The sequence below is a fragment of the Pagrus pagrus genome (assembly GCF_965226575.1).
Source record: "Pagrus pagrus genome assembly, chromosome: 11".
Classification (NCBI taxonomy): domain Eukaryota; kingdom Metazoa; phylum Chordata; class Actinopteri; order Spariformes; family Sparidae; genus Pagrus; species Pagrus pagrus.
Window position 1 is genome coordinate 12,894,115 of NC_140195.1, and position 19,929 is coordinate 12,914,043.

General features: G+C 43.0%; 1 protein-coding gene across 3 annotated transcripts in view; it reads left to right on the plus strand.

Moving 5' to 3' along the window:
* The window catches only part of zbtb46 (zinc finger and BTB domain containing 46), a 63,302-nt gene that overhangs the window by 6,264 nt on the left and 37,109 nt on the right, over nt 1–19,929 (plus strand). For 2 of the 3 annotated variants that reach the window (XM_084365571.1, XM_084365569.1), the window contains exons 2-3: nt 10,302–10,525; nt 11,034–11,961. In XM_084365571.1, coding sequence (XP_084221697.1) covers nt 10,340–10,525; nt 11,034–11,961 — 1,114 coding nt within the window. In that variant the 5' untranslated portion in view covers nt 10,302–10,339. The remainder of the gene's footprint in view (nt 1–10,301; nt 10,526–11,033; nt 11,962–19,929) is intronic. The other variant, XM_084365570.1, reaches the window with a different exon arrangement.

Consider the following 19,929-nt stretch of genomic DNA (forward strand, 5'->3'; position numbering starts at 1 on the left):
TGCAGCGCGCTGAACTAAACCACATCAAACACCTTTGGCATGAACTGGAACACAGACAGCGTGATCAGCCAGATCTTATCGTCTGACGTCCCTGCAACCAGGCTCTAAAAGTTTGTGGAAAACATTCCCAGAAGGCTGTGATAGCAGCTTATTAATATCCTCTTTTTTCTCTACATGATTTGAATGTATACATCAACAAGTAACTTCTGTCAATAACAGAATACATGTGACAGGATTACATGATTAGGATACAAAAAAAGGGTAACTGGTGAAATTACGTAAAAAAGATGTCATTATATCACAGATTCATTTTCTAAAAAAAGAGGATTACTAACAGGATTACAATTTAAAACAAAGAATGATGTACTAGTCTGTAACTATGCCCATGACAGCACTTCACAAGTCTCACACAACAACACTCCGGTCTCAAGTGAAGCTGAATACAGTCATCTTATTACTCAGTCGTATTTATTTGCATATGTTTGCTATTGAGGGTAATCCAAAAGTAACATAAAGTAATCAAGTTACATTAGTTTAATATTGTGGTACTTGGATTAGTTTACTGACGGCATTCTTTAAGAGGTCATTAGTATCTGAATATTGTACATTGATTTTTAAAGTAACCTTCCCAACCTTGAACATGGGCATATCAGGGCGATAACAGACAGGTAAACAAACAAAACAGGAAATTAGTCTAAAATATTTTCACCCTCTCGGCATGTTAATCTCAATACAGCCCTCCCGTCAGGACAAAGGCAGTAACACATAGAGAAAATTAAGAAAGCACACACCTGATGTACGTGGTTTTGACATATTCAAGAATCACAATTAGGTGTAACTCGGGTGTCCATATATTTTTGTGTGTAAGCACAGATTTGAAACTTGAAAGTCGGTATCCAGAAAGTTGGATAGTTTGTCTTCATTTTCCCTTTCAAACAAGAACAAAACAAGCACAGTTTCTTTACAGACCATGTGATGGTCTTTGGTTGATAAGACTCTGGATCAAATGAAATCTTCAAAGAATGTTTTTATCACCACCCAGATTTGGAAAAAAAGACGAATTTCCATCTAAAAGGAAAAAATGTGCAGAGTAAGACCAGTCAGTCAGTTACTAACCCTTGCTCGTAGGAAAAAAAATAAAAAATACGATGCCGGCCAAAAAAAAAAAGCCCCTTACACAACGCACAGAGTTCCCAGAAGTCAGGACCTAATCCTGCTATTAGACAATGTCTAATTCCCTTCTGATATCAGGGGATTGTGTATCAGCAGATGAGTCTCCAAAGTCTTGCAGCGATGAAACTGGGTTTTGCGCCAGGAGACCACACAAGGTGATGTGGTTATTGTCACATGAAACCCCCCTCCTCTCCATGACCACCACCACCACCACCACCTATCTCCTACTGACAGAATCACATACAGGCACATGCTGTAGGCGATTTCACTTCCCCGTACCACACAGAAGTAGCCCTTTCCTGCCTTTCTACCTGATAAAGAGTAAAGCTCAGTCAATAATAATCCTCTTGGGGAATGATAAAATTATCAATCAGCACACATACGGTCCATATTTACACTGACCACATATTCTTCTTGAGCTCTTTTTGAGAAGCTTACACATTATTAGCACATACATTACTTGCGATTGCTCTACTGTAGACTCTAAACTTTAGAGTGTAAGTCGAGTCCTCCAGCGCTGGTCGTTCGACATTTGAATGACACATGAACTCACATCTTAGTTCATCAGGGCTCCACCCCAGTTTGCATAGGTGGCTGCCTACTAACTGCAACACACGTGAAACAAAAGCCTCACTGTCTGCCTATCTGTTCCCGTCCCGTCACCTGTCCTCTCCTCCCTTTCACATCCTCCATTCCCTTTTTCTTCTCCCATCCTTTCCTCCTTTATTTCAGGCTCTGTTTCTCCCTGTCCTCCCATCCCTCCCTCCCGCGCAGCCCTCTTTCTCCTGCCGCTTTCGTTGTCTTACAGTCCTCCTCGTCCGCCCCTCTCTCCGCTCCTCCCTCCCTCCCGCTCTCCCCCCTCTTTTCATTTTGGGTTCTCCGACAGTGGTAATGAGATGTTTCATTATTTGCATTTCACAGCTTTTAATAGAGAGAGAATTTAGGCTAAGCCCCGGGTCGTCAGTCAGGGAGTTACCATGGGAGACATAGCAGGCTTAGGGGCCTAGAGAGAAAGATAGCCCAGAAACTACACACACATACGCACTCGCACATGCACGAGTGCAACAGAGGAAGAGACAGATACAAAGACAAACAGAGAGATAGGTAGATGATGTGATACGGCACTTCTCACCCTCTCTTTATGAAGCTCTTGATGTGTCAAATAGTGTCACTGACACTTTGCGGGTCACTGGAGGAACTTGAGGTGAAGTTGACACAACATCAACATCTGAGAGCCACACCACTTTTCCGGTCATTCCTGGCTTACCTTGGCTCAAAAGATAAGTCAAAGCTTAACACCTGTGTGGCCGAAGGTGAGAGGACAAGGAGGCGGAGAAGATTTGGAGCTTTTGGACTGGTATCATAAGCTGGACCGGAGGCTTATGGAGGCAGATATGTTTGGCAGGCTGCACTGAATGTGCAAAAAAGCATGATGAGCAGCATGTAGGTCTTCAGGTGAAGATGCGGAGTGTCCAGGTATTGTTTACGGGTGGTGAGTGTAGGAAGGGTGGGGGGGCGAAGGATGAAGCGAGTAGCGCTAAGTCTCCCTAAGCCGCCTGGATCCTCTTTGGTCCCTCTCCACATGACATGGCTATCCTTCTTTGAGTCAATCTCTTCCTCCACCTTGACTCCCTGGATGCCGGCCAAGAGCGGACGGAGGGGAAGGGAGAGCGTGGTAGAGGTGCAAAATGTGGCATGATTAGAGCTGGTGGGGAAGGTGGAGAAAATAAAGGTGGACAGATGGAGGGACAGTGATAAAAGAGACGAGGGGAAGCGGCGACACGAACACGTGCAGCGAGACAGAAAGAAGTCAGAGATAGAATGTGAGACAAACACGAGCAGCGACTGATTTTCAACAGAAAATAAAGGACAAAGAAGCTAAGAACGAGCCTTTCACAGCGAATAGCTTTGTTGTGTTATTTTTTCTAATTGCAGCCTCCATGCCTGTCTGTGTCTAGCTGTGTGTGCTTGTGTGTCATATGTGTGTGTGTGTGTGTGTGTGTGTGTGTGTGTTATTTTTGTCTGTGCCTGCCTTGTTGATGGGCTGCCACCCTGGCTTGTCCCGGAAGGCTGCCAGCTCCGTCGGATTGGGGATTAACCCCAGGATAATGGCCTTGATGCCCAGTTGAGTGGAAGCAAAGCTGTTTAAAAAATATTGGCTGCTTGAGTCACTCTCCCTTCTCTTCCTGTCTCCCCCTCTTTCTATCTCCTGTCTCTATCTCTCTAGCCTTGCTGTCTCTATCTCTCTTCTCTCCGTTTTTCACTCTTTTTTATCAGTCCCATGCTTCGGCTCTTTGCCTTGTTCTCTTTCCTCTCCGAGTCTCTCCACCGTGTAACCTCACCACATGTTCGTAATGACCTTTCACGGGCCTCATATTTGCAAATTCAGTTTCAGTTAACATCGTTTATCACACATTCAGGGAATTTAGTGTGGATTAAAAATAATAGCAGTAAACTTTGAGATCTAATGCAATTTTAATTTTTCACTTAAGTAGCAGAACTAGTAGATTTTACTCTGTAAAGTAATGGCTGTCCTCAATCATACTGTCATGTGTTCGGAGAACAGTGACTCCATTGTCCAGCTGAATATCCTTTTAATTCCACTTATGCATGTTGTCATTTTTTTCCAGAATTTCTTTCCCAGACCACTAGCGTGCAAACCCACTCTTTCTTCCTGTACCTTTTTAATTTTTCATAAATATTAGCATATCAAGGCAGAGATTGTCTCTAATATCTTTTTCCTGCGCCTAACATCGTTTATTTCTCTTTGTTTGGAAAGCTTCGCATAATCTATAATTCATTCACAGCCAACCTGTATGCCTTTTCCAGAGAAACTGCCTGCTATCACAGGGGAGTGTGCCGGTGCAAGTTACTACTGGAAAATATGCAAAAAGGAACGCATTTCTTTTTTAGCCTAACTGATAAAAATTTTGAAGCTGAGGCATGAAGCTGGGATGGCTGACAACATACATGCCAACTCTTGGCTACTAAATCCTTGCTTGATATCCACTCCTCCTCCTTCCTCACATTCATTCACTTCTAGTGTGTCCTCCCTACTGATTTTAAACGACAGAGCCAAGATAAAAGTAGGGATGTGAGCAGGAGGGAATTTGCTGCTAATAGATGGTCCTTAAAAGTAGAGACGAGATGAACCAAAAATGTGTCGGTACATGAAGATTGGAGATCTGTTGCACGCCGTGCTTAGATGAGTCAAACTCTGCACAACAGCACAGTCAACTGACAACCTGTAGCCTAATATGTGTCATCTGTACAACAAAATATTAGTGTTAAGACAGATGTTAAGTTTTTTCTATTAGTGTTTTTTTCGGCATGTTAGAGACATCAATTCAATCCTCCATTAACTGTTTTTTGGGCACAATCTCTAAAAAAATAACATTCACATATTATCATCTCCATAGAGTGCCGAAGTCACGGCTCTTTTTTCAGTGGACCCCGTGGGACCTTAGTTTGGGAAAAATGTTGTACAGTAGTCAGTTGGGAGAGAGTTGTGGATTTCAAAAATAATTCTCAAGAGTCAAGAGTCGCAGTTTGTCACACTGGATGCATGAGGGTCACGTGTCAAGCGTGGCTGCTGCGTCATCCAGAGATTCGGAGTCTCGCCTATTTCTACTGCGAAACGCTCGCACGGTTCTCGACCTTAAAGCGACCTGTCACATCCATATCATGCCAGCATTTCACTACAGTTTTAATGTCTGTATGTGTAGAATATGTCACAGACATGGAGTGAACACACCCAACAGGTGAGGGGCAGTTTCTTTCCGGTGCTCTTTCTTTAACCTTCACTTTCTCTCCCGCTCCTTCTTGTTCCTTATCCAGCTTTCTCACTCTTTCAGCTGGATAAAGGAAAATCACGTCATCATATTTATCAATAACTATCGAATGACAGTGGGGGCGGAGGCCAAGTAATGTAATTGTGTTTGCCCGACCACACCACCGTCTTAACACCGCTAACGTCGGCTGAAGTGGCAAGCCTACTGGCCACCTCTCCAGTATTCACTAACTACTCCACTAACTTACTAGCTTGTCACTATCGGGGGCCGGTAGCAGACAGTCAGTATCAAAATTATTATGCTGAAAACCAAAAACATTAAAAAAACAAAACATAAATCCATCACTGATGAGATCAGTGAGAGAGAAGCAAAATAGTGCAGTTGCAGGCCAAAAAACCAAAACAATGAGCTGAAAGGTGTTAAAACATTGACAGAGCTGAGACGAACTGGTGATAAATATCCATGTTTTGTTACTACAAGCGAACCCTTTCCACATCCTCTTGTCAAGAAAATGGATTAGTGTAGATAAAGACAGAAAAATGGTGTTAACGATCTTGAATTCACTAAAAATGCACACGTGCTTTTGTATTTACTCAGTCTGCACATCATATGTTTCTCTTTTAGATGTTGTCAATCTGATTTTTCTCTCTTTCTTCATGTATGAGTTTGTATTTTTAAACACTCTAAGGCTCTGTGAACTCCGTGTTCATTCAGTTTGACACGCTCGTCCCACAAAAGTCATTTTATCAAATAATGAGCAGAACTGTGTTGAGCAGAGGGCCGTAACTTGAATGCAGAGTGATTAGCTGAGGGTGGCAATTTTGCAAACAGCACACTGGCCACTAAATGATAATTTGCCCTGACCAACTGGAAATCCCTTAATTCAAAATAAATATAAAACTGCTTGGATAGTACTAACACACACATGCAGGGACTTGCAGCCGGTTTAAACCCGTACCTGCAAGAGTGCTAATTAGGAGTGAATCAACAAACGGGATTTACCTGAGAAAAAGTGTGCTTCACCTGAGTGTTATTTGCTAAAATATGTTGTGCTATCACGTATTAACACCCCCTGTGAGAGAATTCCCCCGGTTGTAACGTCTTCATCCAGTGTGACACCTGAATATTGCTGCGTAAATCTGTCTACATTAAACCCCTCGTAAAGAAACAAAGTATCGCTCTGCCTTAGATCCAGAAGGACCTTGCGCCCTGTCTCCCCACAGTCCTGTGCGGTCAAGGAGGCAGAGAAGTGGCTCGGAGCGACAGGCCGCATTAAGAGAAACACAAGAAGGAGGAAGCCCCATTCTCTCACTCCATCACACGTCTCATCTCTTTAGTCGTCTGGCTGGGGCCTAAAGTGACTTTGCTTTGATGTGACCAGGACAAACCGGGTGTGATGCCATGACGGCTCTGCTACGCATGTGAGCGTGTGTGTGTGCGTGTGTTTTTAGTCCTTGCATGTGTTTGTGTATTTAGGAGCAGGGGCTGAATATGTGTGTGTGTGTGTGTGTGTGTGTGCTATGAAGGGGAAGGGGCTTTTGATCGTGTGTTTTTTGTGTGTGAGGGATGGGGGGGGAGTTAAGGAGGACATTCACTTTTGATTTGGCCTCAGAAGGGTGACAGGGACTCGGAGCTCTGGTGGCATGCTTTACTGAAACAATCGTCTCTGACCACAAATAAGCGCTCACAGACTGTCAGCCTGCCTCCTGATGACTTTTTCCTTGCTTTTTTTTTTTCTGTGAAATTTCATGGAGAGATGAAAAGCTTTTAGTTTAGCCTTAGTTTCTGTAGCCTTGGTGAGACTGCTAATGCTTTGGATGAGACACAAAAGTCTCCCTCTCTTTACTTGATTGTGTGACAAGTTCATTTTATCTTACTTTCCCATCGTGCGTCAAGTGTATATTTGAAGAAAAAGGAAAAAAAAAAGTGTTCCACAAATCAAGGCTGTGCTCACACAGTAGAGGGAGCGGCTTTTGGTCCTGTTGATGGTCTGAGCTCGCGGGGGGGAAAAGATGGAGTGGCTCTCTGAGGGAATGAAAAGCCAGGATGAACACTGGAGAGGTTTATGTGGGTGTTTATGTACTGTATGAGGGGTAGCGCTGGGATTGGCTCCTCTGGAAAAGGGGTCTTTGACTGGAGGGATTTGGACATGCTGAAATTAAACAAGCCAATTAGGCGAGCAGAGAGTTTAGAGGTCAAAGCGCACTCCATTAAAGTTCCTCTTCTCTGCCTAACTACTGACTCAGTATGTCTCTGAGTCTGTTGAAGCAATAAATCTGATTAGACCTCTCCCTCTCCCTCTCTCTCTCCCTCAGTCCTTTGCTGTTGTTTTCCCTCCACTGATCATTGTTTTTGTTAAATTTGAGGCACCATTTAACACGTCTTTGGGTGCAATCCCAGCCACACATTCACGCCGCATTCGCATGAATTTGCACTCGCAGAACTCGAGCGCGGCCTTATAGAAACATGGCCTCTTGTGTCAGAGTGCAGTACCACATATGATTATGTATTTGTGCATGCATTACCACACAGAATAAAAAGTTGCTCTAATTGACAGTATAGTCCCAGTTATCAGACTTTCCTTTATTAACACACACACACACTTTTTTTGTTGGGTTGAATTTACAAAAACTCAAACAATGAAATTTGTTAAGGTTCGTGCTTCACTGCATCGGGCCATTTCGCCTTTAAAAAAAAAATATTTTCATTTTGGTCCAACTTTTAAGATATCCCTTGAATTTTCTTTTGAACTACTTTCTTTGGATTACCTCGAGTAATTAAGATGCTGTTTCTAGACAGAGATTTTGTTCTTTAATCTCTTAAATATACATTTTCAATGCAAAGAAATTCCATTTGCTTCCATATTATTGGAGCGGCGGCTGATATCTCTCTGCAATTTGGTTGAACTCTCTCTTTAAAGACACCTATTCAGTTTTTGTCATTAGCATGTTCCCTGTTTGCTCGAGTCGAGTGCTTCCCATTGTCATCGCTCATTGATTTCAGAACTTTAAAATGGTAACAAAGATGGAAATGGAGAACTGAAGGACCCTGACCCATGCAACACTTGAGCAATGCCATTCTTGTTCCAGCTGTTGATTTGGGATCGCTGGCTTTCTTTCACTGATTCCTCTCAGCTTCCAATAGATTAATGTTTCAAATGGGGCTGACCAACGTTTTTCTGCACAGTGACCTTGTATTTCACCATCTACATTGGCTGGAAAGAAACGAGGAATAGCAGGGCATTGAGGTATTTCTCAGTGTATAAATGACTTCTCCTACGTTGTGTGTGTGTGTGGCGCTTCGAGGGAGCCTATCTTATAGACTGGGCTATACAATTGAATGTGCCAGTGGCCCTGAGAGAAGAAGAGCGGAAAGAGGAGGTTTGTCTCCAGAGGTGAGAGGTGGATACTCTCAATACCTCCATCAGGGCAACACAGTAAGGAAAGAATATCTCAAGGTTAGAACGGCAATAGATTTTTTCTGTGAGAGCTGGAGGATAAAAACACAACAATTGCGTCAAAACTTGCCTTTTGAGACTCTGAGGGACACTGTTTTTCTGTATTCACATCCAAGTTTCTTCCTCCTCACAGTCCTTTATTTCTGACTTAAAGAAACGCCACTCAAAGTGAAGGTTGTGAGCAAGCAGTGCATTGATTAGACCCACGACTTTTTTTCCCTATCTTTTTTGAGAAAGAGAGGCTTCAGCAGTTGTCACCGTCACTCCATCCGCCCGTCCGCTGCCGTTCATAGGAGGTGTATTTGTCCAAGTGGACGTGGGAGACACTGTGGATTTATCTGATCTTACAAGCCATCAGGTTGAGCAGAGCTTTGCTAAACATGACCTGAAGTGTGCCGGCCCCCGAGCAAACGCTGCTGTCACCTTGGCCAGCCCGAGCTGTCATCTCTCAGGATGGCCCATGAGAGCTGACAGCTGTGGCGTTCCCAAAACAAATCACTGCTGCGTTTGGTAACACTCTGCGTCCCCGCGATTTAGCCCTCACCAAGACGAGAGCGGGAGCGGCGGCTGCTAATGCTCTGGCTAATGCACTGCCTGAATGTGTGTCTGTGTGTGCTCATCATCTTCTTCTTCTTCTTCTTCTGTGTGTGGGTATATTTGTGTTTGCTCGGGCTTATGTGGTTTCTCTTTGTTTTGCCGCCACCTCGTTGAATGGCTCGACATAGCGATGCACCCATCTCCCTTTGTCTCCTGCTCTCGTCTCTCTGTGGCCTTCACCTGCATCCCCTTTGTTGTGTGGGCTCAAAATGCCTCTTTTATGTCATCTAACCTGTACACAGGAGAAAAAACACAGGCGATAATGTTTTTATCCACGCTCGAGAAAAGAACATGTTACACCTCGGATCAATATTTGCGACCTCAAATGCCAGAAGAGTCTTTATGAGCTAATGGACCGTAAAAAATTTTAATTTGAGCTTTTTCTGTGTCTTTTATTTTGTTAGAGTGACAAGAAAATATGCCAACATTCCTGTCAGACTGCCATAAATCCTGTCAATTAATACAAAAAAGTTGAATCCTCATCCACTGACAGTTGAGCAGCTCCACAAATTGTCATTAAGACTCTTTTTCTCTGTAGTTCTCAGAAAAACTTTGTGTTCACAACCCTAGACTGAACTGTGCAAGATCAGAAACACTGAGGTGAAGGTTCAAGAGTGAATTTTCTTCTTAACTAGACAGTTGATTGAATATTCACAGTCGAAGGCGAGATGGGAACAAAAATAACAAGGAACTGAGAGTGTGTTTATTGATAAATTTAATGGTAAAGTGGTCTGTACTAAATGAGGTGTTTTTCTCCCTCTCAACTGTTTTTGTGAAAGTGTTACGCTTTTTAACTGACATTTTTAATGAGCTTACACACACACACACACACACACACACTCCCACACACACACACACACAAATGAACCTGTCAGACACGCTTAAAACACAGAGATTTTTGACTATTTGTTACTGGGCTGTTTTTAGACATCAAACTACAGCAGTTGAGATGTGGGCTCTATTGATGTCATTGTTTTTTATGTCACAGTCATTACTGAGATATCCTTACCCTGCTGGCTCGTCTTTAAAGGAGTGGTTCAGCTAAATTTGCTTTTTTCCCCCCCTTAGCAAAGGGTTTGAATACGGCCATATATATATGGACTAGCTGAAATAGCTGAGATCTTGCTTTCTCTCATAGAAATGCTGAAATTACATTGCTCCTACACTGCTGCTGGAAGTCAAATTTCCGTGCTGTGAATTTCATGATAAGACGTGCAAAATTTTGATATTACATGATGTGACATCTGAAGTGAATTTCTTGCGTGCCTTCTTTTGTTTCCCAGCAGACATTTGGAGGAGAGGCTTTTGTTCAGCTACACAGATGAACAACAGGAAGGAGGACATGGAGATCGCCTCTCACTACCGTCAGCTCCTCAGAGAGCTCAATGAGCAGAGGCAGCACGGCATCCTCTGCGACGCCTGTGTCATCGTGGACGGAAAGATCTTCAAGGCCCATAAGAACGTCCTCCTGGGCTCCTCACGCTACTTCAAGACTCTTTACTGCCAGGTGAGGGACTGCTACACTTGGGAGGATGGGTCAAGGGAGTCTGTTAAGTACTTGTTTTTCTCTCAGATCATAGTCGTTTTGGTACTATGTGTTTTACTGCTGATAAAGTGATGAAACTGTTCTATCCCGCATGAGATAAAATGAATATGAAAACACTGACATGAAAGCTGTTTTAGCCCGGTAGCGCAGTGGTTAGTACTGTTACCTCACAGCAAGAAGGTCCTAGGTCTCAGTCCCAGCTGGAGCCTCCCTGTTTGGAGTTTGCATGTTCTCCCTGTGCTTGTGTAGATGTCCTCCAGCTACTCCGATTCCCCCCACCATCAAACATGTACATTAGTTTAATTCTTCAGTCAGTGCCTTGATCAAGGCACTGGCTTCGATCTGACGTTGGTCCCCAGGCGCTGTGCGTTGGCTTCTCACTGCTCCCTTAAGACAGGTTAAATGTACCAGTTTCACTATGTTGTACATTGTATGATATGTAGTAAAAATATTACTTCTTCTTTCTCAGGTTAAGAAAGGGGCAGAGCCTCACCACCAGACTACTGTCACTCACCTGGACATCGTCACAGCGACGGGCTTCAAAGCCATCCTGGACTTCATGTACTCTGCGCACCTTGCCCTCACCAGTAAGAACGTGATCGAGGTCATGTCCGCCGCCAGCTACCTGCAGATGACAGACATTGTCCAGGCCTGCCACAGCTTCATCAAGGCCGCACTGGACATCAGCATCCGCTCTGAGATGGCTGACGAACTGGCCGACTTTGAGATGGGAGCTGTTGCTGCTGCGGGCATAGGTGGAGGTGGAGGAGGTGGAGGAGGAGTAGGTATAACAGGAACAGGAGGTGTTGCGGGAGCAGGTTTAGGAGGAGGAGGAGGTATAGTGGGCATGGCTTCTGAAGCTCTGGCCTCCATCATGTCTGGTCGCAGCACCTCCCCCTGGCTGGCGCGCCGCACTAGTCCGGCCAACTCTTCTGGGGACTCGGCCATCGCCAGCTGCCACGAGGGAGGCAGCACGTATGGCAAGGAGGACCAAGAACCCCCCAAGAGCCATGAGAGCCAGGAGGAAGCCTGCCATGACTCCCAGCCCGCCTGGCCGCATGACTACAGGCCTGTCACCGTCAAAGAGGAACAGGTGTCCCCCGCCTCCTCCTCTCATCCACGAGACACTCCCAGGGGGGCAGCCCAGAGCCAGGGGGAACAAGGGGCTGGAGGGGCCGCTGGGGGAGGTGGAGAGGGACCCTGGCAACCCCTATCAGGGTCAGGGCGGAGAAAGAACAGGAAGAATAAGGACACGGTCAGACATATTACCCAGCAGGCTGAGAGGAACTGGGACAGAGAGCGGGACAGGGAGAGAGACAGGGACAGTAGGCCTGGATCTCCTCTGCCCTCCATGCTGGCCGTGGCCGGATGGAACTACAACGGACAGGAAATCCCAGGTAAGGCTTTCAAGCCTGCATCTTAATGTGTTCTTAGAAAGTGTTACTGCATATTTCTATCTGACAAAACTGATTTGGGTCATCTCACAGTAATAATGAAAGCAAGTCATGCATTGTCGGGTCCAAATAGTGTTTTATAGTGGATTTGATGGTTAGGTTATTGGTTTAGTGTCACAACAACAGCTGGAATTAACTTGAAATTGCTCTCAATATTGGAAGGATGGACACAGGCCAAAAGGAAGCAGACCTGCACTTCTCTTGGAAAGGACTTTGCGGTGCTGATTTGATGAATCTGAGGCTTTAGACTTTCCCAGAGTTGCTGCAGTTTGGTAATGTTGGCAGCCACTTAGTTAGTTATCCAGTCATGTAATTAGTAAATGACTGGTGAGATAATAAGATTAGGTTAGATAATTAGATGAGAGTGTTGTCTCAACACTTAACTACAGTAGAATCTAATTTATCTGTGCTTCTCTTTTATTTTCTAACCGATAGGGCAGCAGTGACGTGCAAGCTCTCAAGCTGCTCTGTTGATTTTTGTTGAACTCAAGTTCAGCACAGTCTTCACGGTGCTTTACAGTACATTATGCACTTAATACTTTGAATCCTGCATGGATATTTCAATGCATGTCAGCCATCCGCATAGTTTACTAGCATGAAACATCCTCTTTTCCTCCTCCGGGTTGAGATTAGCAAGCTTCGACACTAACGTGTTAGGCCTAAGATGATTATCTCAAATCTTGGAGGTGTGAGGTGAAGCCTGGGTAAATGCAGATGGATAATACAATCCTCTTCTTACTGCAGTTTATGTAACACACACTCCCACATAAACATGCAAATGCAAGCACAACACAAACACACACAAGCACACACATGTTTATTTTGAGAGAGCCTCTCCTGATCCTAGGGCTTTCTCAATTGTTTCACGAATTCCTTTACACTAAAAACTAATACATGAAAAACACTTAACGGTGTGCGTGTGTGTATGTGAGTGTGTGTTTGTGTGTCTCTGTGTGTGTGTGTGCACTGGTGGGCCCAAGGCGTCGATAGGTAGATCATTAAAAGTAAGAGAAGCTAATCCTGGGCGCATTAAGGGAGTTGGCTGTGAAATGGGCACACGCGTCGCGCAGCAAAAGAAAACAGGATAATTGAATTGACCTGGGTCACTGCACGGATTACCAGCGCGTCCTCGCCATCCCAGGCTCCTCCCCCTCTCTCTGGGGTTTAGGGAAGGACCTTCTGGAAAGGGCAAGAGGAGGGAAAAGAGAGAGAGAGGGAGGCAGATGAGAGGGGTAATGAGAGAGCGAAGAAAAACAGAGGCGAAAAAAGAAAGAGAGCATCCGTACGAGCTTATGAGGGTTTGTCTGCTTAGATCTAAGTGTCCTAAGTCCCAGATTTTGTGACCTGCGGTCAGACCTTATTACGGCGCCTAAGTACATCTTGTCTTGAGCTTCAGAGTCACACACATGCATGCCTACCCACACACACCCACAAACTAAATGCCACTATTTAGCCCGCTGGCCAGTTTCATGGTTCTGTGCTGTGGTAGAGGGTAGGGTTTTAGTCTGGCTATGGTGAAGCAGCCATTACTGAGAGAGGTGTTTTCTCACCTAAAGGTTAGAGGAAGTCTAGTGTTGCTGTTGGTGTAGACTCTCCTGGTGTTAGCCAAAAGACAACCATTTATCCCAGCTTTCAACTGGGTTTTTGGGACTGGGCTCACAGTGGAAGAGGGTGGGGGAAGGAGGAAACGAGAGGCATCAGGAGGTTATCAAGTGTTCGGGTCTCCTTCAGAGGGCTGACCCTACCATTTAGCAGTGAAATATCATGTTACCAGTGGGCTTATATGGCGTGTAAGAGTGGTAGTGTATGACAGGCAGGATGTGTTTCACTATTGTGTGTTCATTTGGTTTGCAGGAGGTGGTTTCTGTGTGTTCAACGGAAGTTTGGGGGATTGCTGAACAGGTTTTAATGATGATGTACGTGGGATGGTGTGATGTTTTGTTTATTGGAGTGCTGTTCTGTGATGTCCATAAGTTCTAACAATGAAAAGGCTTAAATGTGAAGAGTTTTTTGTTTGTTGGTTTTGACAAAGTCAGAGTCAAAAATACACAGAATCTCTCTGGGCTTATTGTCTCCTTAAGTCTTAAATCTCCTTAAGTCTGGATTTTCTCACCTGCAGTAGAAGATCTGATTCAGATGTACGGGTATATGGAAAGTGATGCACAGTTCCTTAAGTTTCTAATTACAACATTGCACAGCACAGCAATGTAGTTAAGGTAGACAGAAAAGATCACATACTTGGAATGGCACGGTTTGGATTTTTGCTATGCTTGACGCTGAGAAGAAAACTTCTGTCTAAACGAAACAGTAACTAACGTAAAATAATGTTAACAACTAGAATTACACTCAGTTGAGCGCATACCTCCACCAACACCCAACAGTTTCCTTCTGTACTCACTCATAGATACCAGCCACCGAGATACGCCTGATTTTTTTCTATGCATCTGCGCCAACTATAGCCATTCGTGTGAATGCAGTATTTCAGGAAGGCTGAAGGAATTTCTTCAAATTTGGCTCAAAGCTCCACCTCGACTCAAGGATGAACTGATTAGATTTAGTTTTAAAAGGTTAAGGTCACTGTGACCTCATAAAACATGTTTTGGCCTAATCAAGAATTCATATGAAAATTAGGACAGAATTTTACATAAAATATGTCTAATGATGACAATGATGAATTTTCAAAGGTCAAAGGTCAACTTTACTGTGACATGATAATGTTATGTAAAAAAATGTTCTGGCCATTTTTCAGTGCAATAATCCAGGAAGAGCAACTTAACTGGTGCACTGAGACATACAACCGCATATACATTCATTCCAGTTCATCAAAGTGCATGCATTATTCTATGAGAAATGAATGAAAATGACTAAAAACACACTATTTTGTAATATTAATGAAAGTAAGAAAAAATTCCTGGCTCCATCTCTTTATACAAATCCTCACCAAAAGTTAACCGATCCTCCATCCGAGTTTCGTGTAAATCCATTCTGTAGTTTTTATGTAATTTACATATATAAAACTGTAAAAATATCAATATGCTTGTTAGATTATCTCTCCAAATAGCAGGTTCACACTGCATTGTTTTGATGATGTATACCACGGCAGATTTATCTGTAAGTGACAAGATGCATCAAAGTAATCCCACATTATTTAATTCATTGCTGTTAAACAAAAAAAAGTTTGACCTTTCAAGCAATGCTTGATTGCTAAATGACTAAAACAATTTATCAGTTATAAAAAATCATCAATTAATTTACTGTTGATCAAATAATGGACCATCTTCACAGCAGTTATTCTGAGCCACAGACGTGATGAATGAAACTAATGATGGCTCTGTTCCGGTAAGCAATGACTGTTATACAGCAGGCTCGATGTCGGGACCCTGAATGTGACGCACCTAAATAACATGCAGCTGTTATTAATGTTACTGGTTTACACCTGTTTGTTTCCTGCTACAACAAGCGAGAAAGCGGGACATTTTTGATGAGAGAACAATCGTGTGTAACTGTGTGTGTTTGTCTGTCTGTCTGTCAATGTGTGTGTGTTCCTGTATTTCTATCTTTATGTGGACCCGTTTTTGTAACTGCTTTGTAAGGACATTTCTGCTTTGTGAGGACATTTTGGCCGATTCTTAAAACTTATTAATCAAATGTCGGTCAGGTTCCTCACAGATGCGTGTGAGTGTGTTTGTGTATATTTATATGTATTTATATGTTAGGGCTGTTGTTTCATGAAATCCTGTTGTTAGTTTCCATGAAGGAATATGGTCGGTATAAAGGAGAAAGGGCACCTTCAGTCTGAGATTAGCTTAATTGCTTCATTCTTTATTGATGAGAAGTGCCTCGACACACTCTCTCTCTCATTCATGTGTGATCGGTGCTCATGCTTTATTATTAGAGACACTTATATTACATACAGCACAGTGGCTGCTTTACTGGGGATTTTAGCTGGATTATTCTGTAATATAAGGATAATATATGGCCGTGTAAAGGCTCAGTGTATTAGCGCAGAGCTTTTTTTTTTTTTTTAAATGCCGTGTGCCTGTGTTGACATAAACAGCTGCAGGAATTAGGATTTGTTTTCTTTAGATCCCCTTCCCTTGCAAACATCTGCTGTGTTCACTTGATGTCATTATTGAGGCCGCTGAGCGCTCAACTTCCTTTTCTCTCTCTTTCTAACGCTTGATCTCCCTCTTTCTTCCGCTCACCTTGTCTGCTGATACAAATATTTGAAATCTTGAATTAGGAGAAAGAAATCAGCACAGCTCGCACTGCAGTGATCTGATCACGTGCGTTAATTTTTCTGCACAATACTATATTGGAGGTGACAATTTCTGAGGAGGGGAGTTTTAAATAGTCTCTACTTCTCCTGCTTATGTCGTAAACCTTTAAATAATTACCTGAAATTATTTTTAGTTTGGCCCTCGCTGCTTCTTCCAGACCTGGATTAAAAAGCATCTGCAAATCAAAGACAGAGTGTTATGAAAATCAAACATAAAGCTTTTTTAAATAATTCAGTATGTTCTTCTTTGATGCCTCGTATCAGCCTCTCTTCATGTAATCCGTGTAATGCTGAAACGAGCCGATTAATTAATGAGTTGAACAATTATATGAACAATGTTGACTAATTGATTAATCATTTATCAAGCAAAATTATCAAACATTTGATGGTTCCAGCTCCTCAACTGTAAGGACGGGGAGTTTTTTTTACATTTTTTTTCAGTTTTGTTTGATGGTGAACGGAATATTATTTACCTCGGGGCTGTTGATTATACAATGCAAGCCTAAGAAACTTGAGATAATCATCTCACTAAAATGGAAGGAATCTCTGTCTGTTAGTTTGTCTGTCCTTCGATTTTCTCGACAACCGTTCATCCGATTGACTTCACACTTGGTGGGTGTTCTGCCGAGGACCCAAGAAAGTGCAGTGTCGAGTGTGAAGTTGTTTGGACGAGCTTTTGTTGAGAAAACTGCAAGCAAAAAACATCACCCTGCAGAGCTGCAGAGTCCCCGCAGTTCCAGGCGAAACAGTTCCAAACCCACAGTTACAGACCTACGCATGCGTGAGTTTCAACTACAGTCGGTGACTACATTAACTCAGAGCAATGTAGAGAGAGGGTTAGGCTTAATCCTCTGTTTTATCTGCTTATTTGACATCTGTATGTAACATTTTGATAAACTTACATAGTGGTTAGCTAAATTTCACATTTTTAACACACAAACTGATTTAATATTTTTTTAGTGTGTCATTGGCATACATTCAGTCAGCTAAATGTCATTTAACGAAGAAGCAGAAATAACAATAATAATAATTATTATTAATTTAGGCATAGCTCATGTTTTGGAAAAAAATAAACTGGATAAAACTGGTGGTGTATTTGGTTTATCACTGCGTTAGTTTAAAAAAGGTAGGAAGAAGCTGGTGGCGTGTGCGTCTTTATAAAACTGCGGATGAGGAACGGCTCTGTCTACAACTGCAGGGGCTTTCCGGCTCTGCAGGTCAGTGATTTTGAGAAATCTGCAAGCAGCAATACTGGAGGCCAAGCAACTGGCCCTTTACAAACAGGCACATTTTGAACGGGCGCTGCACTACTTTTTCAGTAATTTCCCACATTTTATTGACTAAACAATTAATTTGTTCATTTAACAGAAATGGAAAATAATAGCAAATTGCACCCGTACTTCCATGCTGTCTGTATCTACATCCTGCCACACTATTTCAATATAGTTCCCTACTGAAATCAAAGGTCTAAGGACCAGTATAAACGTGAATGTCAATATATGCATCATTTACTTTTACTGAAGTACATTAAGTACATTTATTGTCAGAATGTATTTTCGAGACTTAAGTACATTTAATCTTAGATGCTTTAAGACTAATCTCAAATACTGTTCGTATGGATTTGTGTGACTTTCACTTTTACCAAAGTAATATTTAAATGTGATATCTTGACATTTACTCAAGTATGATTTTGGGTAACTTTTTACAGCACTGCACAGGACGGAGGGTGTCTTAAAGCCCCTGAGGCGATGTGATTTATGATTTTGGGCTACATAAGTAAAATTGACTTGACTTCCACTTCCTTTCAGACTCATCATGGAGAGGTCTTTGCTAAAGAGTAACATGTAAGGAAATATTCACATGAAACACTTGATTGAGTTTGTATTAAATACAGATTCACGAAGGCCCTACCTTTTACCTTGTGACATTGTCAGCTTTTGTTTTTATATTCATTGCTTTTATTTCTTGTGTCATCTCTTTGAAAGATGTGTCGCGTTGGAAGCAAAACTCATTCGCTGTGTGACACCTCTACTCATAGATTGTGAAGAAGCTATAGTGAAAACATGAGCGAACAATTGATTTCTTTCCTACTTCCTTTATACTTGGGGCAAACACCAGCTTGATCTCTATCCCACATAATAACAGCACTGGAAATACTTTTTGTTTGGTTTTATTTTCGCTGGTATTAAAAACACACACACACACAAATGGTGACCTTTAGTGGCAGCTTGGGGGATTTTGGCAATCCGGTACATGGCCGGTGTGATGTATACACACACACACACACACACACACACACATACAGCACATGCACACAGCTTAGAGCATCTGATTATGTAGACGTGAAGAGTTCAATCACACGTGGGCTGTTCTTTCCATTTCCCTCTAGCTGTTGCACATTGATTACATCGAGAATCTTTTTTGAAATCCAACATCTTTATCTGACTGTCTTCCTCTCCTCTCTGTGGCTTCAGAGTTCCCCTCCTCAACCACTAATACACACACACACACACTGACACACATACACATGCCCACGGAGACACGCACATGAAAAAAAAAAAGAAAGTGAAATCATTTTTCTGAAGAACCTTTTCCTGTTTATTCCTGCAAGCTCGGGAGCGCCGCAGTTAGCGCTGCATGTTTTGGCTTGTTTGAGTTCAGACCATCATCCTCTGGAGCTCCTGGACTCACCTGGGGCCCGCAGACAGGCGCTGGCACAACTGCCCTCTAGTTTGCACTTCCGCGCAAACTTTCTCTCTCTTTTTTTTTCCTCCCTCCCTGCGCTCGTCTCCCCAAGTCTCGGCAGTCTAAAGGTGAACACTTGAAATAATGAATCGGATCCCCCTTTCGCCCCCTTCCTCTCTGTATTCCAGTTAAGACTCTCCCCATAGTATTTGCACTTCATTAAACTTGAAATAGGTTTAATATTTAAAACACCTGAACAGATATCAACCCTCTCACCCCTCAAACACCTCTCCACTTTTTCTCTCCCTCCTCCTCGCTCTCGGTTTTTATAATCTACTCTCATATTTCCTCCCTAATTCACTCCTTCTTCATTAAAAACCAAAATAGATTTAATATTTCAGACGGTGCTGACTTAATTTTTAACCCCTTTCTTCGCAGCTCGGTGCTTGACACGGCATGGGTTAGATAACGACATCGTGTTGAGGCCTCTCCCCCTGTATTTCCTCGTGTCTTTCTGGTTCATCTTTCTCACTCTATCCTCACTCAGTGTATTATCACTTCTGTCTCTCGCTGTCTTTGTACTCCAAGCCTCTCTCTGTGTCTCGCTTTGACTCCCCCGCCCCCTATTTTGCTCTCCCTCTTTGTCCTCTGACTGCACAGATGATTTCAGCCCTTTCCTCTCACCCTATTGACTTTTGTGGCCTGCATGCTCCCCACCTCCCTTTAGTTTCCCCTGCTCCCTCCATCCTCTCCTTCCCCTTTTTGTGCCCTGCCAACACACATATTCACACTCATCTCCCCCTCGTATCTCAGTAGAGGGTTGAGTGCACTTTTTTTTTGTTCTTCTGGGATTTTTTGACAGATGACTAAAATACTCTCCTTTCCCCTTTTTCCTCTTTCGGTCTGATGTCAGCCTCCTGCTCGGTCCCCACTACATTTATATTGAA